Source organism: Patiria miniata, unplaced genomic scaffold, assembly GCF_015706575.1.
Source record: "Patiria miniata isolate m_02_andy unplaced genomic scaffold, ASM1570657v1 HiC_scaffold_22, whole genome shotgun sequence".
In the NCBI taxonomy this organism is placed as follows: domain Eukaryota; kingdom Metazoa; phylum Echinodermata; class Asteroidea; order Valvatida; family Asterinidae; genus Patiria; species Patiria miniata.
In genome coordinates, this window is record NW_024037061.1 from 8,696,105 (window position 1) to 8,722,368 (window position 26,264).

Below are 26,264 nucleotides of genomic sequence, written 5' to 3' on the forward strand. Positions count from 1 at the left end.
GTTCGTCAACATCCTTCCATCGGAAAAGGGTCCTAGGTGGTTTCATGGGTTTGGTCGCCCTGATGTTAACTTCTGCTATCACTGCTGCATGATCACTAATCCCGGAACATGCCCGGGTGTTGTTGACTAAAGTTGGGCGTGTAGTGAACAAGAGATCTAAAATGTTCTCCGTACCAGACGCCGGGTCCCTTCTCGTTGTGAAATTTACCATCTGATCAAGGTTATGGTCGTTTGCAATGCGAAGTATTTCGGTTTGAATGCTATTAACAGGAATTGTAGCATCATCACTTTTTCAACACATGCCTGGTATGTTGAAGTCTTCCCCTAATATTATAAACAGTGCATTCACACTGTTCTGCAACTTCTGTAAGCTTTCGTCTAAGCCTTTCAATGGCTCGGGTCTATATGATTCTGGTGATCTGTAGTATGCTTCCACAAGTATATAATCACTCCTGGACTTGGTATTGAAGGAGAGTTGACACCACAGTATCTTGCAGTCACCAATGGTTAGATCGTCACGTTCAAGAGATGAAATGCCTTGTTTTACCGCCACAAAAACACGACCACCTCTAGTTTTTCTATCTCTCCGGTAAACGGTGAAATTTGGGGGAAACACCTCAGCTGATTGAATGGAATCATCTAACCACAATTCAGTCCCAATGATAACTTCAGGGTTTTCAAGCGACACAAAAGCATCCAAGAGAGCAGATTTTCCCCTTAGTTATCTATTGAAAATTTATAATCTCAATGTTAGACTTAAAGGTACGATACAGCAGTGGCGTAGCCAGGATTTTTTCAGGGGGGGGGGGGGGGGGGGGGGGGGGGGGGGGGGGGGGGGGGGGGGGGGCGCTGGAACATTTCATGGGGGGCATCAAGTAGGGGCGTCAATCGCTTCTCAAAAGTGGGGGGAGGGACATACCTTGATCATAACTGATGCAAGCCAAAAAATTGGATTCTAGATGTTCTCTGGTGTGATTTGAAGCAATTTCTTACGACTTTCCTCTATGCTTTAACTAATATTTTCTTGGCAAAAGATAATTATTTTAACATCGTTTTCGAGGTTGGAGACATTGAATCAGCTATCGGTATTCTGAGCTATTGGCGTGGGGTTCGGGGCCCGCTTAAGGGCCCCGAAAGAAATAGGATTTTCGATGCTCTGTGGTGTGATCTGAGGCAATTTCTTACCACTTTACCCAATAATTATCTTAGCACAAAAGATAATAATTTAACATAATTTTCGAGGTTTTTCAGCTAAAGGCATTGTTTTTGAGGTTGGAGTCATTGAATCAGCTACCAGAATTCTGAGCTATAGGCATGGGGTTCGGGGCCCGCTTAAGGGTCCCCCAAAAATTTTGGATTCTAAATGCTCTGTGGTGCTATCTGAGGCAATTTCTGACCACTTTAACCAATATTTTCTAAGCAAAAGATACATTGTAGTACATAATAGGGCCCATGGCGTCATGTAGATCAATGATAATTTTTTTAGAAACTCAAAATCTCAGTGGGGGGGGGGGGGGGGGGCGACTGGGGGGGCGACAAGGTTTCATGGGGGGCGGTCTCCCCCCCCCCGGTGGCTACGCCACTGGAGTACAGACATGTGAACATAATAGTACATGCATGTACAGTATTTGCTAGGGGTACTACACAGTACCCCACATCAACGTATGACATGTGACCTCTGACCCGGTCGGTCTCATGGAAGTTACACTTTCGTTGCTAGTAATCAGAATTACCGTTTACACCGGATTCAAATTCTTCCCTAAATGTGAACAGACTTCTTTATCCTTAACCAAATTAGCTTTTTTGAAATACATGTATTGTGCGGAAAATGCTGCACTGTACTATGGGTGCAGTGAACTAATTCAAGTAAGAATTTCTACGCAAGCTGATTAGCATAAAAAGTGACAGTTTCTTTTGAAAACGGAGAACGTTTGGCTTTAAAAACGGTGGAATTGTGTAAATGTAGCCAAGGATCAACTCCCTGGTTTTTGGGCTTCCATCTGAGGGCAGGCTTGATAAAATTACGGTTGAAAATGGGTCCTATTTGCCTGAGAAAGTGGAAGGATGCCACTTGTAAAACGGCTACATGCAGGCTTGGGAACTATCACTTTTCGGGAGGTGATTTTGTTTTGGTGTAAATATTTAAAATGTAATCGGCTAATTTACCCAAAATTGAAAAGAAATGAAAAGATGAAGAACAAGACAATAATTTAATTTAATTTGAGAAACCCTAGTGATGTCGGCTTGCATGTTATTTGGCCCTGAACTTTGTTGATTTTACACTAGTGTTTTCAATGGGGCTTGAATTGGTTCAGTGCCCTCCAATGGGCAAAGGCAAATCGGTAGTCCAGCTGCGCATGCGTAAAAACAGCGGGTCATCGGTCATTCGTCAGGATAGTCACAAACAGGCCAAGAAAACAAACCCGTATTGGTTATTCACGGTACTTTCTGGCTTAGCTGCTACTGTTTTCGGTGAATGCCACATTTAGCGACTTTTAAGGTGGGCAGCGGCGCGGCAGTGACCTTTGGTACTTGTACGTCTTCGGACGTCCTTATCCTGACTGACCTTTGACCTTAACTATTTCACTGCGCGGGAGCCAACTACCGAATTTACTCATTGTGCACGACGAAAAAATACTGGAAATAGGCCCCTATATGCGATGAAAAAAATGCTGCACTGAGTTACGGAAAATTAATAATTTTCAACGAAGAATACACAGAAGACCACAGGCCCCAGACGGGTAACTGGCGTCTTCCCGCGTGATTTAAAAAGTCACGTTTAGATGCCAGCTGGGTAGCCTCCTTTCCTTTCATCACTGTAAGCGTTCAAGAATCCCTGCGCGTCACGCAGTATGCCTAGCACTACACATCTACCCGAATACTCCATGGGATAGTTGCCCTTCTCTCTCAAACCATCGATGACGGCCTGAAAAGAGACAAGCACAGTTCATGCAAAGAGTTTGTCGAATCTCAGGAATAAACTGGTTGAAAACACCGGTCATGAAATAATGTAGAGGGCGCCGTTACTAGCCCATGATAAATTATGCCAGACGAAACGTTTTGAAAAATTATCATAGTCTGCCAAATCTTTTGAAGTCAATTCTCTGTACATCTAAAATGCTAGACTTTTTATTCAAAAACACAACTTTTATTCGTTAGAATAAAAGTGATGTTTAAACCTGACCACACTGTCAATAGTGAGAATCCTGTTCGGGAACATCCTTTGTGTGTTGCTTGTCACCATGCGAAACTCAACGCCTTTCTCGTGTTCACTCAACGGAGATGGGGTTTCGAATACATCCTTTGTAGGTGTCTGCATTTGTTGGCCTACTTCGCCTGTACGCTCATGCGTCACGTTTAGCGTAGCAACCTATAGACCTTTATCGTGCTGCCACCATTTAAGTCATGTTCCCTGTATCCAATAACAGTACTGAATGATGTTCTTCTTTGCAAAAAAGGAACAAGACTATTTTTCCTTTCAGACTCGCTTTGGTTACGTTGATTTAAATGGGAAACAAAATCAAGATGGCCGCAACATGATAATGGTCTATTGGTGCGCGCGATGGGTCATTCTGTGTTCAGACTAACCTGGTTGTAGCCTGGCTCATAGGTGACATTATTTGGAACCAACTGATGATGAAGACGTTTGCGTTGGATCGCTTCTTTTATGCTCTCACCATACCAAAGTGTATTCACTGATACCTGAAACATCAAGCCAGTGTAAACATCAATCCAGCGGAAGTACAATTTTATATGAAGAAGACATTTTCAAAGATGTCTTGAAAATGTCTCCTTGGATATACTTCCTTTTGAGGAAAGAATTGACAACTGTGGATTATTTTTGGCAAGGTCTGCGCGTCTTGTTTCATGTTTTACCAGTCGATATTTTTGTGTGGTAGGTGAAAGTTGCCAAACCTGTGTTTGAACTGGAGTTCATTCGTATAATTTGTCCAAATAATCCAACTAACTCATTACCTATTCTGGTGTTCCGAAACTGTTTGAACTCACACCTAACCCTGTTTAGGCCTAGTCATAATCGGACTGCAATCCTGACCAAAGGCAACATTATGCGAGTGCCAAATAATCCTAAGAAGTCCAACATATTTTTGCAAAATTATTTCCTGACTGTGTATCAATAGACACGAGTTGCTGCGTAGACCCACTTCAACCATGTACTACTACTAAGGCTACATGTACAACAATATTTAGTTTTCTTTCATTGTGAAGTTAATAGGGCTGGAAAATGAGCAATGTAGCGAGACGACGATGTTTCATACCCAGGATTGATTCCCATAAGGAAGTGAGGAAAACGCATGGTTGCGTGGAACATTCCTCGATCTTTACTGTCATCGATAATGCAACAAATTTCTCTGATAAACCAATCCGAAACTTGCATACCTGAGTACACGTACATACCTGAGCAACACCGGTAGTAATACGTGATCCTCCCGATGCACCAACCACTAACTTAACTTTCCCATCGCGATCCACGATGATGATGGGTGTCATGGAAGACATCGGCCGCTTTCCCGGCTGGATGAAATTGCTCGGTGACGGCGGGAGGTGGAAATAATTCGGCCTTTCAGGTTGAGAAAAGTCGTCCATCACGTTGTTGAAGATGATCCCTGTTCGAGTACCGCAAACTTTGGAACCGAAACTACGCAACAATTATAAGATTAAGCCAAGGTCAAGGGTCAACAAAAGGTCAAGCTTCATAGGTCCTAATGGATTTTATCATTTAGACAAACTTAACTTTCCGAGTATTTGTAAAGCTTTGAAACCTGTGCGATACAGTTTCTCAAATTTTTTATTGAGTCCTTGTAATTTGGATGATTTTCAGACCGGGGAAACAACATAATAAATAGGCCTACTGAGGTGTTTTAGATTAAGGGAATAACAGTGTGAGGAGCCGGTCTTCACTGCGTGATAATGACCGGGTTTGGGGGTGACCGCTGTTAATGGACCGAGACGAAGACGAGGTCCATTTAAGTGGGTGCAGAATAAATTTGAGATAATGCATAAAATATTTTGCTTACTTTTAGTATTAAAGATTAAGTTGCTTACTATGTGTTAATGGTGCTTGATACAGACACCGCGTTGCCATCCCCATCGACAACTGACAGGTGGGCTGTGCCGCTATCTGGCTGGTTGCAGTAAGCTTTGTAGTAGGATGGATCGTGTGAGGAGTCGTCACTAATAGCGGCTCGTAAGGAGTCTGCGTAAGACTTCGACGTCATGTTGGCAACAATCTTAAGACCAAACGAAAACCAAAAAAAACCCGATTGGTTAACACAGTGCTACTCCTTTTCGCTCCCCACACTCCAAAAAGTCCCGAGTCAGACTTGACCCGGAAAAGGGTCATGTGCGGGCCTGACCCTTTTCCGGGTCCAAAATGAGCTCTTTACGGGTCAAAAATTACACTTTTCCGGGTCAAAATGACCCGGAAAATGGGTCATTAAGTTTAATTTTGACCCGGAAAGGTGTCATTTTTTTTACCCAGAAAAGGCGGGTCAGGCCCCACATGACCCTTTCCCGGGTCAAGTCTGACCCGGGACTATTTAGAGTGCAGAATGTTCCATGAAATGTTAGGCCACCCATGTCACATTCCTTTCCTCGATTCGGTATAGCTGCTTCTATTTTGACTTTAGACAACCCTTCCTCAGTGATATACCTTTTCCAGCTGAACCACATTTATAAAAGCTGCTATTTTGCAGTTATAGTATTCGCTTCTCTCTTTTCAAGGTGGCCCGGACCCAGCCTTGACTAAATAATGACTTATAAAAATACTCCAAATCTGAAACTTTTCCTCCTTGTTATTCATACCAAACGAAGAAAACACCAACAATAGTCTTGCAAGAGCTACAAAAGTAAAAAGTAAATACTTTCAGCCTTTAGCAAATGCTTTCCAGAAAAAGCATTTGCTTCATTTTTACCGATGCGAGTAAATACTTGGTAGTTAAAGGCAAATGCTAGTTTTTGCACATTCGTCCCAGCGTCTCGTTACTTTGCTGTGATTACATACATTTGCTTGTGGTTATCCTTACATTATCTCACCAAATTCTTCATCATCAACGCTTTATACCAGATCCTCTCACCTCTTTGACGTCCACGTAGTCTTCATCTCCAAGGAATGATCGGTCTGCATAGGCGAACTTGAAAGATTCCACCATGCGATGAGTTGCTAGGATCTCTGCTTCCGCGGTAGCTATGCTGTCCGGACCAATTTCATATCCTGAAACCCATCACAATACGGAATAATAAATACAAATAATAAAACGGACTATAACAGATGCACCTTTCGTGTTCTTCAACATGTTCACTTTCGTTTCTCATGATTCTACATGATAACACGAGGAAAGTTGAGACTACAAAAGAGGAAACGAGAACTGATTTTGGAGCGAGTGAGGGCGCTACACCAACACTATTTAACAACAAAAAAATGCCGTATATTGAAACAGAAGCAACTGTACTTTAATAGAAAAAAATAGAAATAAATTGTCTATACCAAAAAATGTTGCAATTTAAATGCCCCCATTAGGTCAAGAGTGAGGCCTTTGACAAAAGAAATACTACTTTAACGGAGCAATGAAATTTAGACAGAGAGGAATCTATACGCATTCTGGTTTTGGCGCCAAATCCTGAGACTTACCGTCAAGGATATTCATCATGAGTGAATACACAGCGCCGCTGCCTGGCGGTGGGGGCGTGTACACCTTCATACCGTCCAATTCAATCATCAGAGGTGTCCTTCGTCGGACACTGTATCTTTCCAGATCTTCCTTTGTGATTACGCCATCTTATAATTAGAGGGGAAAAAAAAAGATACATTGCTAATTAGTTATTAAATGATGCACTTTTAGTTAAAAAATAAAATAAATAAATAATAGGCCTAATCCACACACGTTCGGGGCAATATTCCTCGGAAACGGCAGGATTTGTTTTGCTTCAGAAGAAAGATGCATCAACATCTTTTCAATGGACATTAAGAATTATCTTAAGAATTTGCCCAAAGTAGCCTAATTGCTCAATTCCCCAGTTTGCCTTTTCCAAAAAAGGAGATGTATGTTGAAAAAGGGACAATCTTTGCTCCATTCGTCGCTACAGTAGTAGGGGAGGTGGGGGAACCGGAGCAAAATGGAAAAAATCTGCGGCAAGCCTGAGCACGCCGCTCTCGATTCTAAAAATAGTTGGGGAAAAATATAGGGGAATCCCCCGATCTCAAAAAAAAAAATCTGACGCCGGGTGTGGGGGAGAAAAAAAAAAAAAAAAAAAAAAAAAAAATCTGACGCCGAGAGAGAGAGAGAGAGAGAGAGAAAAATATATCTCTGACGTCGGGAGAAAAAAAAAAAAAAAAAAAAATCCTGACGCCGGGAGAGAGAAATAAAAAAAAAAAAAAAAAAAAAAAAATCTGACGCCGGGAGAGAGAAAAAAAAAAAAAAAAAAAAAAAAATCCTGACGCCGGGTTTGGGAGAGAGAGAGAAAAAAAAAAAAAAATCTGACTCCGGGAGAGAGAAAAAAAAAAAAAAAAAAAAAAAAAATCTGACGTCGCTAAAATGAGATGATGTCACCACCACGCGACCTTGAAAAATGTGTGAGTCACCACCACGTGACCTTTGGAATTTTTACTACAGTCAAGCTCTCATGGTTTATGAAATAATTGATCGCCCTCCAAAAAAAATGAGAAAAAAAATATTATATTTCTTATAATAAAATGGAGAGTAATATGTTCAGACCGACCGTCAAAGGATATTCTAAATGGAACAAAGCCACGCTGCGTGATTATGTGCAGCGGTATAATATACCGCACAATGAAAATGTTTCTCTTACTCGTAAAGTATACATCGAGGGGATAAAACATTATGAAAGTAAATTTAAAAACTTGAGGAAAAAGAAACTTTATGAGCTCAAACAGATTGTAGACGAACAAAATCTAGAATACGTACCGACGGGTTATAAAGGACGATTTTTGAAAAAAGATCTAATCTCGACGATTAAAACATACAGACAACCCGAATACTTTACAGAGTCAGCTTTTAGAGAAACGAGAAGGTTTAGAAATTACTACAGAAACTGGGAATTAAACCCCAGACTTTATAACCATGATTTAATCAAGTTTTTTGATTCACACAAGGAACAAATAGTCAATAAAATAAAGTCTGAATTGAGAGAGCTCAGAGGTTTAAAAGTAGAGCTTGTACTAAAAATAAGGTATCGAAAAATCAAACCGGATGGTACAATCGAAACGATCGAAGCTATTCATTATAGCAAGCCGAAAGCCGTTTTAAATCAAAGTCAAATAAAACAGGTTTTAAAAGAGGAGATCGAAGAGCTATTCAAAAAGGATGAAAGGTATACGAATCAAGGATCGGGTTGGGTAGTCGATACAATACTCGCGTTATACATCAACATCAACAGATATAATCCAGCGAGAGGTAGTTCTTACATAAACCTACCCGAACATCTTAAAATTAAACAGGCGATGATCAACGTACAAAACAAAGACAACGAGTGTTTGAGATGGTGTTTGAGATCTGCCTTGGGGTTATACACAGACAAAGTAAAAAATCAAATAAGAAATAATCCTAAATATAAAATCAACGAAAGCAGACCGTCGATTTACACCAAAGACGACGGACTCAGTTTTAAAGGCGTTGACTTTCCGACACCGGTCGATCAGATACCCAAGATAGAAAGACAAAATAATTTATCGATAAACGTATACGGTTATGAGGGTGAGATATATCCATTATACGTGTCTAAAAACTACGGGGCAAAAGAGATCGATCTGCTTTTGATTTCTAAAGGTGACAAGCATCACTATTGTTGGATAAAATATTTTACGAGGTTGATGTACGACGTTACAAAACATAAATGTAAGAAATATTTTTGTAGAAGATGTCTATGCCATTTTACCAATCAAAACAAATTGGACAGACATATCGCCGATTGTAAGGGTATAGATGCGCATCCATCAAAGATTGTATTTCCTATGGGTAAACCAAAATACATAGACGGACAACCGGGCGAAAGAGACGTACCGATATTAGAATTTAAAAACTATAGACACAAACAAAAAGCACCATTTGTCATTTATGCTGACTTTGAATCCATATTACAAACAACAACAACACCCACACAGACACTAACATCTAAACCTACTCACTCAGACAAAGAGACAAACACAAAAAAGATTAACGTTCACAAAGCTAGCGGTTATTCGCTAGTTGTCGTCCGATGCGACGGTAAAAATGTGTATCAAGAGACTTATAGAGGCAAAGACGCTTCAACTAGATTTATAACGACGTTGTTACAATTACAAAGCGATATTAATTGCATATTTGAAAAACCCCAAACCATGAAATTTAACGAGCGAGCTAAAGACCATCATGATAAAACAAACGCGTGTTGGATTTGTGAAAAACCAATTTATCCCAATTACTCGAGCAACTGTCAGTGCCAGAAACCCAGAGAACCCAAGACGATAAAACAAAAGAAAGAATATCAGTACAAAAATAGTAAGGGATTTATCGAGTCTAAATGTCTCGACTGCCAAAAGAGCATTAATAAATTTAGAAAGGTGAGAGATCACTGCCACGTCACTGGTAAATATAGAGGTGCCGCACACGCCTATTGTAACCTCAAACTACAAATTAAACCCGGTTGTACACCGATACCAGTCTTTTTTCACAATTTACAAAATTACGACGCGCATTTAATCATGCAGGGAATGACAGAATACGATAGTCAAACAGAAATACAAGTGATCGCTAAAAATTCAGAAAAGTATATTTCGTTCTCGATAGGAAATCTACGATTTTTAGACTCGTTTAGTTTTATGGCATCGTCGTTGGATAAATTAGTGAAAGCTTGCCCAAAAGAGTCGTTTCAGCTACTCAAAAAGCATTTTAAACATCCTGACTTGCTATTACAAAAAGGAATTTATCCCTACGAATATATGAACTCGTTTGATAAGTTTCAAGAGACCAGCCTACCACCCATCGGCAAGTTTTACAGCAGACTAAAAGACGAACATATATCGCAACAAGACTACGACAGAGCTCAACGCGTGTGGAACGAGTTTAATATACAAAATCTAGGAGAATATCACGACTTGTACGTGACGACCGATACGTTATTACTTGCAGGCGTATTTGAAAACTTTAGAAGAACGTGCATTACAAACTACGGGTTAGATCCAGCCAATTATTTTACCGCACCCGGATTGTCGTGGGATGCTCTATTAAAACACTCGGAAGTTAAACTCGAACTATTGCAAGACGTAGACAAACATTTATTTTTTGAAAAAGCAAAACGAGGAGGCATATCGAGCGTGGGTGGAATGAGACATCACAAAGCCAATAATCAATATCTCGATGACTACGATTCAAACAAACCCTCGAGTTATATCGCTTATCTGGATGCCAACAATCTGTACGGTTGGGCTATGAGTCAATATCTACCGTACAGCGATTTTAAATGGACACCCTCGAAACCGTTTACCGAAGAAAGAATATTAACGCTTAAGAAAACGTCCAACACCGGTTATTTTTTCGAAGTAGACCTCGATTACCCGCACGATCTACACGCAAAGCACAACGATTATCCCCTAGCGCCAGAAAACATCGTCATACCCCAAGCTTGGATGTCTGATTATCAAAATGACTTATTGGATACCGAACCTAGTAGCGACGTACAAAAATTAACGTGTACGCTTAATCCAAAACAAAAATACGTGTTGCACTACGTTACGTTGCAGTCATACCTCAATCTAGGTTTGAAATTAAAAAAGGTGCATCGCGTGTTAAAATTTAAACAAGCGCCTTGGATGAAATCTTACATCGATAAAAACACGCAACTCCGAACCAAAGCAACCTCTGATTTTGAGAAAGACTTTTTTAAACTGATGAATAACAGCGTGTTTGGTAAGACGATGGAAAACGTCAGAAACAGGATTGACGGTTACCTACTGAGAGACAATAACGAGAGCGATCAAGAAAAATACAAAAAAATAATTCAAAAACCGAGCTATAAAACAACAACGCCGTTTTCAGAATGTAACCTGTCGTTTGTCGAAACGTACAAGACTAAAACCTTGTTAAACAAACCCATTTACTGCGGAGTGAGCATCTTAGATCTCTCTAAGACGCTGATGTACGATTTTTATTACAACCGATTGAAAGACAAGTACGGAGATCAAATCAGGTTGATGTATACGGATACGGACAGTCTGTTGATTGTCGTTTACACGGATGACATATACAAAGACATGCAATCTCACGGGCAACACTACGACTTTTCAAATTACAATCTGGATCACGAGTTGTACGATCCAACCAATAAGAAAGTGATCGGTAAATTTAAAGACGAGTTTGGAGGTAAGGTCATTCAAGAAGCCGTTTGCATAAGACCTAAGATGTACTCGATTTTAGCAGATGACAACAACATCACTCTTAAAAAAGCCAAGGGGGTCACAAAATCGGTCACTGACAAAAAATTAAAACACCGGCACTACTACGACTGCATCTTTAAAAATAAATCTAAAACAGAAACGATGACTCACATTCGGTCGGAAAATCACATCCTTTACACCATATCTCAAAATAAACTATCGTTGAGTCCGTTGGATACCAAGAGGTACATTTTATCGGATGGAATACACACGCTCGCTTATGGTCACCGTAATCTAGATATTAATTAGGCGGTAATTGCGTGTCCTCGGGTACGACTTGAAGCTCTTGTCTCACAAAACTCCTTTTTGGACCGTTTTGAAGGTAATAAAGAGTAGGACCCGTCGTGACTTTTTTACCGTTAATCATTTTAAATTGACTCGTTCTTTTTTCCACGTTATAAATGTCTACGCTCCAAATGGGGTCCGTGGCTCTTCTCGAGGTTCCACCCTCTTGCTCACCCGGGTAATATAAATATCTAACCATGGCGTCTTGCGGTAATTGTTGCTCTTTTGTTTTAACGGGGTTAGCCGGCGATTGCCGGACCTGTTCTAGTTTAACCGCCTCTGACGGTGCTTTAGCTATTAATCTCGTCGTTTCATCGTTTATAGCTTTGATCACGCTGGGTAATCGCTCGACCCATTGCGTGTTTCTACTCTCGGGATTTAACATTTCTTGAGCGTACTGATGACCAAACAGTCTCTCGGCTAGCGTTCGGTTAAATCTTTCTACGATACCCTGCGATCGGTGGTTTCCTGGTTCACCTACGATAATCTCGACGTTTTTTGAGGTCATCCATTTTTTAAATGCACCTTTAAATTCGGTACCGGCATCTACTCTCAACGTTTTAGGGTAACTCAAAGGCGATCTCGCGTAAATCTTGACGATAGCATCCTGGGTAGAATCCGCCGTTTTAGAAACCAAAGGTTCTGCTTCGTGGTATCGACTCGCAACGTCGACAACCGTCAAAGCGTATTTATAAGTCTTGCGTTTTACTTTATCCCAGGGTAGGTATAGCACATCCATTTGGTGAAAGTCGTTTGGTGTTTCAAACTCTCGCGAAGTACTCGTAGGCCTGGGTACATATGCAGGACCCGGCAGATAAATTTGCCAGATCGCTTGTTTTTTAAGCCAATCTCTGATTACCTTTTTATCGAATTTGGTTTTATCGTGTAAATGATCGACGGCGCTTTCACCTTTCCAATAACCGCTCGGGCTATAATACAGTTTTTGAAGTTTATCCATCATTTACTATAATAATAATTTTAAAAGGCTTTATACATTAAATAGATGGCGTCAGCTGTTGCTATGATGGTTGGAGGTGCGATCATAAACGCCTTAGCTTTTACAGGTTCAAACTTTTTATTTTCAAGTCTAAGGGATGATGGCAGCAAAGAGCGTAAGAGACACGATTTAGCGACAGAACAACTCTCGGCCGCCAAATATCAGTGGCAACGAGAACGAACAAAACGACTCGATTTTCTCAACGAACGTATCAGAAAACAAAATGCCTCTAAAGAAACATTTTCCAACGTAGACCAAGCGTTGCGTTACTACAACGAAATGACCGGAGAAAACGTCGAGTTACCCCGCGAACCCAAACTCGAAGATTTTTACGAGCCTAGCGACCAACAAATAGAAAAAGAACTGGCGTTTATCGCGGGAGGAACGCTATTGGTGGGCTTCTTGGCTTACAGATATCTTTAAATTTAAAACTCGTATAAATAAAATGAATGCGTATGGAAAAAAGCTCAATCCCAGCAGGCTATTAAAAATACCCAGATCTATCAAGGGTGAGAGAAAAGAGGTGGTCATTACCCACAATCCCAGTAGTATATCGGCGGGGCAAACGCTGAGGGTCAAGTTTCCTCAATTGGGCGTAGACGACGTGATCGTACCCGGCACTTGTAAACTAGCTTTTAGTTTAGAACTCGACGGTGGAAGCGACGACAATAGAACCATTTTTGGTAATTTAGCCAGAAATTTAGTCAGTGAAATCAGCGTCAGGCTTCAAGGTCACGAAATTATAAGTTATCGTAACGCCGACGTGTATCACAACTTTAAAGACAATTGGATCAACAGCTCGGCAACTCGAAACATGGCGTACTCGGGCATAGAAAAAGAAAACGTGTCTAAACTAAGAATTGGGGCTGGAGATGCTAACGCGGGCGCCAACAGCGGTAAAGATCAGGCTATCGCGGATGCCTATGGTAACAGATATTGTATTCCCCTAGACATTGACATACTGACTTCGCATCACCCTTTTTACCCCAGCGGTTTAAAACAACCTCTGACGTACGAGATAAAGTTTAACGATCACGAAAAAGTAGTCAACAGTTCAGATACGGCGGCGATGTATTCTATCTCAGACTTGTCTCTCGAATACGAAGTGGTGACCAACAGAGACCTAGCTATCACCATCAGGAATAAACACAAGGGGTTAATGCAATATCTGTTTGATAAAATCCACTCGCTAGAAGTTAGATCCGTCAACAAATCGGACACGCTTTGGAACGTCAGCGTCAATCAACCCATCAGGAGTCTCAAGGGTATTTTGTTTTTGTTTAAAGATCCCGCGGTCAAAAATCCGCAGCGATTTTACAATCCAAAACTAACCAAAACATCGGTGACCGTAGAAGGTAAACCCAATCAACTCTACAGTCAAGGCATGTTTCAGTATCAACACTGGAACGAAATTAGCAAGTTCTTTGGAGACAGCGATACCGAAAGCGGGCGCGGAGTAGCTAAAGACTTAAATTTGACGGGTTTTGACCTCGGAGACTACCTAAAAGACAAGTACGGTCTGTGGCTCGATTTTAGAAGTAACGACGACAACTCCGCTCACGGATCCGGTAGGAAACTCGGAGACGGAGGAGGCATCAACATTCAATTTAACAGAGAAGCCGAAAGTCAAGGTGACCTCACGATGTACGTATTTTTGGTCATGGATGCTCAATTGAACTTGGAAGACGGGAATTTTAAATCTCTGTTAAGTTAAAATGACACAACCGCATTGCGCTTTAATCGTCGGCAAAACAAATTCGGGTAAAACCAAATGGATTTTGGATCTGTTAGAGTCAGACTATAAAAATACATTTGAAGCGATAGTCATCATTTGCCCTACCATATTTAAAAACAAAACGTACATCGAAAGAAAGTGGATTCAAGCAGATCCCGAGGTATACCTCTGCGATCCGGATTTGTACAAGATGACGCTCAACGAAGCGATCGATTTTTACAGTAAAATATTCGAAGGTGTTGCCACGCTGTTTATCGTGGACGATTGCTCTTCGGATCAAGAGATTAAATATCGTAAAAAGACGTGCGCGCTAAGCAAGATGGCGTTTAGCGGAAGACACATAAATCACAGCTGTTGGTTACTGACCCAAAAGTACAACAGCGTTTTAAAAGATTATAGAGAAAACACGGCTTGGTTGGCGTTATTTTACTGCAAAGATAAAACATCGTTTGATCAAGCGTTAGACGAAAATGACGTCGTACCCATTGAAGAACGAGATTATATAAAACGACGTTTAAGAGATGTGAAATATAGTAAATTGGTCGTATACACCGAACCTCCAGTTAGTTACGAGCTACTTGAGTAGGTCAATAACATAGCTCATCAACAAATAGGACCTAGCTCATCAACAAATATGACCTAGCTGCTTAACTAAAATAACCTAGCTGCTTAACTAAAATAACCTAGCTGAGTAATAACCTATTCAACAAGCTACACAGGTATTACAATTTGTTAATCAACAAACGTCAACAAAATACATTTTGCTGTTAGTAAATGATAGCAATATTCGAGTATTTGCAGTTTTTGGCTATTATCGTCATATCGATTAATTTATCGTTTTACACCTACGAGTACCTTCGCTTGTGTAACAAAGTTGCAACAGCTACAACAAAATTAAATTCCTTTCTAATTAAATGGAGGACCTAAAACTGACTTTAACGAACGAACAAGATCACAACGCAGAACATAAAGATCGTTTGTGCGGTGTCGTAGCAGCCGGAAACTCTAGAAAGTACCTGGGAAAGGAATACACCGTTAAATATATCGAAGCTCTTGACAGCAAAGAACTCGACAAATTATATCATCTGTACGAAACTAAATTTGGAAATGAAATTGTTAAAACCGTTGGTAAATACACTTTGAGTTTATTTTCGAGAGTGTTAGCCGTTGTTACACCCGTACAAGTTTTAGGCTATAACGTCACTATAGATTCTGAAGAAGAACTCACCAACGACTTGAGTTCCGATCCTATTATAAGCGCGAGTATGGCTGGTATGTTGAGCGACGTTTGTTACAAGTACGGAACTTTAATATCACCCCTAGTTGCTACGATTATCACAACAAAACATTTGAAATTTAATAAACCTAATATAATAAATGGAAGATCAACAAGCAGCGACAGCACCGATCACAGCTCAACCAGCAGAGACAGAGACGCCCCAACCGATAAAAACAACGTCGTCACCGACGGTAACGAGAGTGACCAAGACTAAAAATCCTAAACGAATACAGCAGGGTAAAGCTTTAGCCGAGCACAATAGACAGATGAAATTAAAATTAGCAAAAATGAACGTAACATCGGACGAAGCTACGAGCTCACCAGACTACAACTCTTGGGTGATGTGGGGGGCTATAGCGTCTATAATAGGAGTGGGGTTGCTGTTACTAAAAAGTAAGGCAACTGCGCCGGCCGTACAGCCAGTGCCGGCAGTCACGCAACCCACTACACCCAGCGCCCCCAAAACGCTAGACATGGAATAGATCAGACCTTTTAGGTCTGTAGCTAAACCAGCAATTTAAAAACTGTTATATTAAAAACGATGAGTAACTTTGACACCAACGGAATAGCTAATACGATTTATCACGGAGCCGTCATATCGGGTCTTTCGATGGGATACGCCATGGTAGGAAATAAACTACTCAAAATGAAAGCGCCGGATTTAAGCAAACTAAGCGTAGAAGATGCGGGTAAATTGACGGGTATTATAAGTGGAGCTCTGGCCACGCAAAATTGGTTGGTGGCCCAGGGTATACTACCGGGCAGTATAATGAAAACGGCATAATTTAAATAGGTTTATTAAATAAATGGATGAGGGAGGATTTGACTTTGACCCTGTTGATGATTACGATTACGATGACGATGATGATGTAGCAGAGACCAATGTAGATGACGACTTTGATACTACTACACCACCGGTAGACACAGAAAGCGTCCTCGGCACGGGAACAATAAGCAGATTATCTATAAAAGTAATAAAAGAAGATGTTGATTCATTTTACAAACAAAATAATATAGACCCCGCGTTTATCGACCCCAACGATTTTGAAATTGGTAAAGACAGAAATCTATACGTTAAAACATATAAAGGTCGAGAACCATTATCTTATAGACGAGGTGGTCAAAGAATATATTACAAATTAAGTACCTTACAAAATAAATATGGTACCGCATTTATTCGCGACACCCTCAAAATCGCTGACTATAAACCAACACTACTTGTCAAACTAAAAGATAAACTCGAAAAGGTACAACCCGAGAGTATCCCCATGACAGAACTACCCAGAGCCACCGATGAGGTAACCGAGATTATAGACGATTTACAACGCGACACCGGCGCTCAAACAGAAGGATTAAATTACAGAGAACTCCAGGGTTTAGACAAAAGTCTTCAGACGTTGAGAGGTAACCTAGAACTTAATTTAGCGCGTCTCACAGAACTAGACCAAGAGATATTTGATGCCGAACATGAATTAGGTGATCATAGGATCAGCGAAGAAGAACGACGAGAGTTAAACGATAAATTGAGCGACTTAGACGTCGAAAGATCCGCCAGATTAGAAACCGCAAAAACCAACGAACGAGGGCTCAAAAGTCAGATCGCTAGAATCAAAGAAACGATTAATAAAATATTAGGCAACGACACGACTCTGGCAGAAAAGATTAGAACTCTGTTTAGAGAACAAGGTGTGACCGTAGTGAGTATTTTAGCCGCTTTGAGTTTAGCCATCAGCACGATAGTGAGTAGCATCGTCGCTAGCGTGAGAGGTGCTGGTGCCCCACCCGCACCATCGCCAACACCAACACCAACACCAACACCACCAAAAGGCGGTATCAAAGAGTGGATTTCAAAACAACTCGCTAATTTTGCATCTGCTCTTCAAAAACTCGGAGTGAGCGCATTGGGTGCTCTGCCGGGTATCATAGGCAGCGTACTGAGTTGGATATTTAACGCGCTGAGTAAGTCCGTATCGTGGTTGGCCGAACACGTGTGGGCTTTGTTTTTGGGTGTGGGGGCCTTGGTGTTTGCGTACCTGCAAAAACGATGGTAGTTGTAATCAAGTTTAAACAAAAAAATAAGCCTTACCAACTTTGTGCTGGTAAGGCTTTTTTTTTGTGTTGTGAGATTAGAGTGTGACTTATCGCGTTGCCTCGTAAGCTAAAATACCCATGCCAACGATAGCTAATATTCCTACCGTCAACGATAATTTTTCGTCTTGGTGAGTTTGTAGTTTCGTGGGTTGGGTTAAAACTGTTGGTGTTGGTGTTAGTGTTGGTGCAGGTGTTGGTGCTGGTGTGAGTGTTGGTGTTGGTGTTGGTGTTAGTGTTGGTGTTGGTGCTGGTGTTAGTGTTGGTGATACAACATCGGTCATAGGCTCTAGGGGTGTTGGTGGCGCGACGTCATCGGTGTCATCAAAAGAGTCGTCCGGTTGAGGTTGTGAGTTTAAATCTGGTACCAAACCAGTGTTCATACTCTGGGTAGCGATTTGAAGATTGTTGTTATAGCCGTCGTGCGTTCCAACCCTCAAGTTCATATCCGATGGAATTAAATATAACCCCGGTTTCACGACAAAATTTAAAGGCGTTCTGGCATACTGCAAAGAGTCTTGAAATTGATCGATACTCGTTTCCATGTCGTCTACTGCATTGATGATATCTTCAACGATGACGTTAAATTGTCTCTGAGCGTCTAATCCGGTGCCCGGTGATAATACGCTCGTTTTTGTTTGAGCCTGCGCACCGAGTAAAGCATATACATAAGATCTGATCGATTCGTTGATCTTTATGATTCCCGCGGGGGTAAACGAACTCTTGGTGGGTATAAAATCTAACCAAGCCATTTTGACGATGTCGTCTTGTTCGAGATAACCCTTCCAATGCTTAAAAAAAGCATCGTGTTTTTTTGGATCGTCTAAACCCCAATTTTTATCACCCGTGGGGTTGATAAAATCGTCGAGTGTGGTCGTGTTTTTATCATAGTCTAACGGCAAGAGTAAAAACGATTTTGTTTTTTCGTTCCAAAGAAAAAGCCGACCTAAGCCATAAGTCTTTTGATCTCTCGTCTGTTTAAAAGACTTATTTTGATCGATGGCAAACGTCCGACAGATGTTGGTAAATGCTCCACGATCATAGGTGTTGCTGAGAGCGTCAAACGAGTCTTCTCCCGGTATTGCTACGGCCATGTCGTTTAATATCCTTCTCACCGTAAAGTATAGATGAAAATTAAATAAGGCTTTAACGTAACGGTTGTTCGAGTTTAAAATATCGATTCCAACACCACAGCCCGTTGTAGCGCAATAGATCGCAAAGTTTAACTGATTTTGATAAAAAGACATGGGGTCTATTTTCCAACGAAGTACAGCATCGTTGGTATTGAGGCGAGATATTTTATAGTCCGAGATTAAGTCGGGAAACGGGGTTAAAAACGTGTTAGACGCGTTGACCGTAATCTCGAGTTCGCCAGTGAGATACGGACTGTCTAGTACATGCGCTGGGGTGGTAGCTTGTCGTTTAGCTACATTTTGATTTACTTGTCTCGTTACCTGATCGGCTATCGATTGTATCTGCTTTTTTAACGACTTAAAATCACTCATTATTTTAGTTTCAGTTTTAATATAAAAAGACTTTAAAATAAATGCATTCGTTTCACTTGTTTCAAAATGAGCAGACGTTTAAATTAGAAGACGTCGTAGATAATTTAAACGGTCAAAAATCTATACGCGTAAAAAGGGTGTTGTTTAACGCCGGATATTTTAATATTTCCAGCGCCACGGAGATTGATTGGTTTACGCAAATAGATGGGAGACCCGCATTTACCACAGATAAACCTCCCCCCATACCCGCGGAGTTTCTTTCAGATGTACACATAAGAACGCCGGATAGAGATTTTATAGAGCGATTGTTACCCGATATACCATACCACTTTTTAATTAACGATGAAAATGTTTTACAAAAAACTATAAACGATCTTATAAAAGCGTACGAAGACGATAGACTAGAATCCGTTTTAGAATCAAACAAAAGAAAAAGAGCTATTATAGCTGAACGGCGAGGGTTGATTTTAGCCGCCATGTCTTCAGAAATACCAAAAACTGAATTAGAACTTAATACGCTTCAATCTTTAGTAAGATTATTATATGTTAGAGAAAGAAAAATCTTTGAAGGTGAGGAATTGGCTTCAAAGTTTATTGAAGGAGAAATGGGTGCGAGCGAGTTGAGCGAGTTGAGAGATAGTAGGGAAGCAGGGGTAATTATAAGGGGAAGTCTTATCGTGACGGGTGAGGATTTAGATTTTATTCCTCCGAGTCATTTAGAGCCGTTGCCACTCGGAGTCACCGGTTCGGTCATCATAGCACCGGGGTGGTACGACGTCGATTGGTTCGATTTCATTTTAAATTCTATACCCGGGGTAAGTTTTCGAATATTTAGAGAATCTAAAAAGGTGACGTTGGTGATAACCGACGTCAATCTCAAATTGCGCTTGAACAGAGAAGTATCTCGATTACTCAATTTACCCAAAGGAAGACTGGTACCCAAAGTGGTGTATACGGGGTCTTACGACGTTAATCCGTTTAAATTTTTGTTTATTCACTGCCCGCAATTAAGTACGAGTGAAAACTTTTTTAATGGTCGTCCTTCTGACATCTTAAAAATCGTACCCGTGGCTACGCGCAAACCCGATATTGATAGAGCCGAGGGATTCAAAAATCTTAAAAACGGTATAATCGACAAACTGACATTTTCTATCAGCGGTGAAAAAGGACAGGTATTCAACAACAAGGGTGAGGGTATCATTATCGAGTTGGAGATCTTTTAATTTTAAAATCTTTTTATATTAAAAACATGAGTGTAGATGGTAAGGCGTTATACCCCGATATTTCTGGAGATGTACTCCGATTAAATAGTAACGAAGAAACAAAAGTGTACAGACTTAAAAAGATTGAAGAGATTCGATCTTTAATCTTGAAAGAGAGAGACCACCGAGAGCGCACTTATAAAAAAATAAAGAGAGTGATCGACACTATTAATTACGTAGAGATAGGATTAGAAGGATTGGGGGTTGTAGCGGGGGCTGTCAGTATTCCCGCTCTCTTGGGTGTTATATCAGCCCCCGTTGGATTGGTGCTAGAAGGAACGTTTATAGGCGCTTTTGGTGTAGATATTCTGCTTAGAATCGCGTCTAGGCGATTATCCGCCAAGCTAAAAAAGCACGACCAGATTAAGATATTAGCAGACTCCAAACTTAACACGATTGAAGAATACGTGTCTCAAGCCATCAACGACGGAGATATATCGCACGAAGAGTTCTTATTGATTACGAGAGAGCTCGCCAAATTTAACGAGCTTAAGCAGAAAATTAGAACAAAGACCAGCACAAAGCTTCAAAAGATTAAAAACGATACAGACTTTGAAAAAGAAGTTAAAAAACGGGTAGACGAACGGCTGGCAAAAGAAAAAAAATCTCTTATCGAAAAACTTACAAGTTCAAATTCTCGGTAAATAAACATTATGAAAGCGAACCGCCGAGTTATACCTCTATTTCACCTCTTAGGGCTACGCCCTCGGCCCCGCCTTTATTGTAGTGGTCATCGTATATTTTTAGTGCTTTATTAAATTGATTTTGAGTCACTTTAAATAAATCTCTAACTCGTTCTTTGTCTAATCCAACGACGTGATGATAACACGCCGCTATTAATGACCGTTTGACGCAACCATTTCCCCTCAATGTTTTGTAATTAACGAGCTCGTTATATTTATTGATTGTTTCTTGGACATCTTCTGAGTCTTGCTCTGGACAAACAGACAAAATAAGTTTCTCCACAGTTTTTCTTTTGTTTCTCTTTAAAGTTGACCAATTGATACGATCTTCTTGCGCATTTTCTGCCGAAAAATCAAAATAACGTGAAACTATTTCACCGCACGTTTCACAAATTAAAAAACCATTCTCGATGATTATATGATGATCGCACTTATCCCCAAGTTGTGACGTCCCAAAGTATTCCATCTATTTAATAAAAACCGATATTATTTTTAATTCATTTTTCAAATACTCGTCGGTCTAAACATATTACTCTCCATTTTTATATTAAAAAACAGCTCCTCACCTTTTACAGGGTAAGGAGCTAATTTTTTTTGTCTCGAGTTTCAAGGTCACGTTGTGGTGACTCACACACGTTTCAAGGTCACGTTGTGGTGACTCACATATTTTTCAAGGTCGCGTTGTTTACGCCAAATTTCTATCGTGCCTCAACACGTTTCAAGGTCACGTGGTGGTGACTCACATATTTTTCAAGGTCACGTGGTGGTGACATCACCTCATTTTAGCGATGACAGATTTTTTTTTTTTTTCTCTCTCTCTCTCGGCGTCAGATTTTTTTTTTTTTTTTTTTTTCTCCCGGCGTCAGATATTTTTTTTTTTCTCTCTCTCTCCCGGCGTCAGAGATTTTTTTTTTTTTTTTTTTTTTCTCTCCCCCACACCCGGCGTCAGATTTATTTTTTTTTTTTTTTTTTTTTTTTTCTCTCTCCCGGCGTCAGATATTTTTCTCTCTCCCTCTCTCTCTCTCTCTCTCTCTCCCGGCGTCAGATTTTTTTTTTTTTTTTTTTTTTTTTTCTTTTTTTTTCCCTCTCTCTCCCGGCGTCAGAGATTTTTTTTTTTTTTTTTTTTTCTCTCCCCCACACCCGGCGTCAGATTTTTTTTTTTTTTTTTTTTGAGATCGGGGGATTCCCCTATATTTTTCCCCAACTATTTTTAGAATCGAGAGCGGCGTGCTCAGGCTTGCCGCAGATTTTTTCCATTTTGCTCCGGTTCCCCCACCTCCCTTACTACTGCTACACTGACTCCGCGAACAAACTAGTTTAAAACGAGGCTTGTGCGCAGACGCGTTCTTGAAGTTTAGGTGCGTAGGCCTACATCTTAATCCTATTGTCAAAAAGAGATATGAATCGAGTGCCCATACGCACTGCGCGCAACCATCATAACACCCGAGTACTGAGTTCTACTACGCCGCGTGAGCAGCCTGTAAAATACCCACCTCTGTCTGTAATATCAGCCAAGATGTCATCCGTCAGTTCTCCCCTATAGTAGGCATCTTCTCCACCCTCGGCTAGTTTCTTGTAAGTCGCTGCCAGTTTGGTGTTAATCAACGTGTCTCCCTCCTTTAGAATCTCCCCCGTGGCAGAGTTCACAAAAATTTCACTGAAAAGAATTTTTAATAAGGTTGAAAATAGGCCTCTACGGTTCAAATTTCAAAAAACCAGTGTAAAAGAACTGCATTAATTTCACTTTAGGAAACCTGGATAAGCCGTTTTTAAGATTGTGGTGATGTGCAACAAAGAACGGAAAGAATAGATGGGTGGATTGTTCCGTTCACAGTTATTTAATCTTAATGCTACTTTTGAAGGAAAAAAATCCCAAGGAGTCATGTTTTTATTTAGGCCCTACCTTAGGCTTGAATCGTTCTTAACTTTACTTTCTTCAAAAAGAATGGCACCAGCCAATGCTTTGCCTATAACATATCCTTCCTCTGCTAATCTGATTGCAGGCTGGAATAGATCCCTCCAGGGTAGGACACCGTAGCGTTGATGAGCGGTCCAGTAGCCAGCTAGTTCCCCGGGAACACCAATAGCCAAGCCACCTGTAGTTAGGATATAACTAACGATCTCAGAGTGCATTCCATTTTGCGTTGATTCGCCGTATTGGAACAAAAGTGAGCTTGGACTTGAGCTACCAAGACTTTTTGGCATCGAATACTATGAATACTGCAAAGCTGTTATGTCAGATTTGACATAGAATCCTGGTGAAGTATTTGACCTGATACTTTTCCATGTCGAAATGACACTTTTCCCGGTCACGATGACACTTTTCCGGGTCACAGTGACACTGTTCAGGGTTACATTGACACTTTCTGCGCCACACTGACACTTTTCCGGGTCACAATGACACTTTTCCGGGTCACGATGATTCTTTTCCGGGTCAAAATGACACTTTTCCGTATCATATACCGGGTCACTTGACACAAATGTGATCCGGATTCTGGGTCAAGTTCTTACACGAATATGATCCAGATTTCGGGTCAAATTTTGACACAGGACGTTTAGAGTGTTGGGACTCAAAGGCCCCTCAACCTTAAAAACGGGCCAAGTTCAAACGGGGTCGACCGGGTCGATTTCTGATCCGGGTCAAATTGGACATGACACCGGGGAAAATGACTTTTTTTCTTGTCAAAATTACACCTTTTTTTCTGTGTCAATATGACAATTTTTTGGGTCAACTGACTCGGAGGAGTGTCATCGAGACATGGAAAGTGTCAGATCAAATTTGACTCGGATTTGGCTCGAATTGGACCCAGGACTCTAGGAAACAGTAAAAGTGACACAAAGTGAACTTTCTTTTCGTACAAATATATAAAATATACATTTCTGAAATGTTGTCAAGCTACAGAAAAACCCCGCAATAACAAGCCTTGGTCAAGGCGCTAGTTGTTATTCATCCGGCCGTAACGCGGTAAACGATTTCTTCGCTAGCGCTATGCATAGTCATATGTCTATGCATGCAGTGCATTAAAAATACAGCGCGAACAGCGACCTAACGCGGCCACTATTTTTATGCAAATCAGTTGGACCCAATCTAGCGCCTTGGTTCAATCGTCCTTGTGAGGTTTTGGGGGTGGTGCTCATCATGTTAATAGCCTTAGCTGACCTTAAATGTCGTTTTCTTATTGGTCGATCGTTGCGTGGAAACTTGCATAGTGAAACGTGGCACCGCACATAATCCATACACGTACACGTTGTGTGTCTCTGCACACGGCACCAATGCACAAAAACTGTGGTTCCTGTCACGTCCGCAAAAGGCGAATAGCCGCAAATAATTTGATGACGTCCGGATTTACCAAGGTGTGATTGGACACTCCACATATTAGCCCCGCCTACACTTATCTGTATTCGCATACGAGGTCATGCGCTAGAAATCCAGCGCAAAATAAAGAAAAACATAACCTTTTGCCGATGATTGAACCAAGGCGCTAGATTGGGTCCAACTGATTTGCATAGAAATGGTGGCCGCGTGAGGTCGCTGTTCGCGCTGTAAATTTACTGCACCGCATGCATAGCGCTAGTGCAGCGAGGATGAACGTTTACCGCGCTACGGCCGGGATGAATAACAACTAGCGCCTTGACCAAGGCTACGCAATTACCAAAGGTGGACGCATCATCAGTCTCATTTTTATACATGTTTTCAAAGGCGGCAAGTGGCGCCTTCTCTCTGGCATCCAACATGTCTACGGTTCGAGTCCTGGCGTTGTAGGTCAGCATAAAGAACCCTCCTCCGATCCCTGCATTGTGACAGTTATGAAGACCGACACACAACAAGGCTGCAATAGCCGCGTCAACGGCTGAGCCGCCCTTTTCCAATATATCCCTGAAAATAATAATAAAATCATAAACAGTATTAAAGAACTAAAATGAGGAGCGATTGACAGTGATGCGCTATGTCCAATCACAATGTGTGAACAGAATTATTGTCTTTATGTTGGCTGAGTATAAACTGGCCATATTCAAATTATTTCTGTGCCCATACTTTCTAATGTCCATCCTGCAATGTTGTAGTCAAATCCATCACAACTCTGGTCACAAATAACAGTGGAAAACAAGAATAAGGGGAGGGGGGTGCCTCAGTATCCGGGGTGTACATCTAGTGGGGGGGGGGGGGGGGGGGTAAAGACCCCTATTTTAGACCAGGGGGATGGGCTTTTGAATCATCCCCCACTTGGGAAAAACAAAAATCGCATTTTGAGGTATTTTTTTTAACATCCCAACCACCCAAATGTATTCATGTAGCATTAAAAATGGAGAAACACAATACAAAAGGTTTTAAAATGCGCTGTTTTGATTAGCACGAATATACATCTATAACCTGAAGAGCGCCCCCTAGTGTAATGTGGTGTCCAGCCCCCCCCCCCCTCCTCCCCCGCTTTCGAATTACCACGGCCGGGCAATTTTAGGATTCTGGTCATCCCCATCCCCCTTCTCGCCGGCACAGATTTACGCCACTGTTCAGTATCATTTCATCTTGTGATTTATTTGAATTCGGGCAACATGGCTTGTGATTGACCTGTGATTGACGTGGGATTGACTTATGATTAACTTGTGATTGACTTGTGATTGACTTGTGATTGACTTGTGATTGACTTGTGAGAATTTGCGATGGACCCGGTCACACCACTTATGAAAATATGTAGACCTGTACCGTCCATTTCCAGCCCTTACCAAACTTCCCCGCATTACCACACTGGCCAGTTTACAGGCCAACTCACCTGCCAATCTCTGAGCATTCTCCAACATCGGCGACCACCGCAGCTTTGGCATACTGGTACTCGCCACTCGGCTGTGGCGGGGCTTGAATTGGCTCATTGCCAGTGTCTTTGTAGTAATAGTCCTCGTCCTCCGTGCCCCCGTCTCCAAATCGCTGTCAGGGTCTAACTTTGACATCTTGTCCTAACTCGTGTGGACTGGATCTAATACG

At 41.2% G+C, this 26,264-nt stretch overlaps 1 protein-coding gene across 2 annotated transcripts; it reads right to left on the reverse strand.

Annotated features, from left to right (window-relative positions):
* Positions 1 to 2,779: 2,779 nt before the first annotated feature.
* LOC119729937 (glutathione hydrolase 1 proenzyme-like) lies at positions 2,780 to 26,189 on the reverse strand. Of its 2 annotated transcripts, XM_038202724.1 has the most exons (10): positions 26,056 to 26,189; positions 24,937 to 25,160; positions 23,187 to 23,379; positions 22,777 to 22,940; positions 6,650 to 6,796; positions 6,096 to 6,232; positions 5,065 to 5,249; positions 4,417 to 4,657; positions 3,589 to 3,702; positions 2,780 to 2,926 (listed from the first exon to the last, which is right to left on the reverse strand). In XM_038202724.1, exons 2-10 carry the CDS (start codon positions 25,052 to 25,054, stop codon positions 2,780 to 2,782), a joined length of 1,446 nt encoding a protein of 481 aa, XP_038058652.1. In that variant the 5' UTR covers positions 25,055 to 25,160; positions 26,056 to 26,189. The 2 variants fall into 2 exon arrangements, with proteins under 2 accessions (XP_038058652.1, XP_038058653.1); XM_038202725.1 differs by lacking the exon at positions 26,056 to 26,189 and having other exon boundaries at positions 24,972 to 25,158.
* Positions 26,190 to 26,264: the final 75 nt, after the last annotated feature.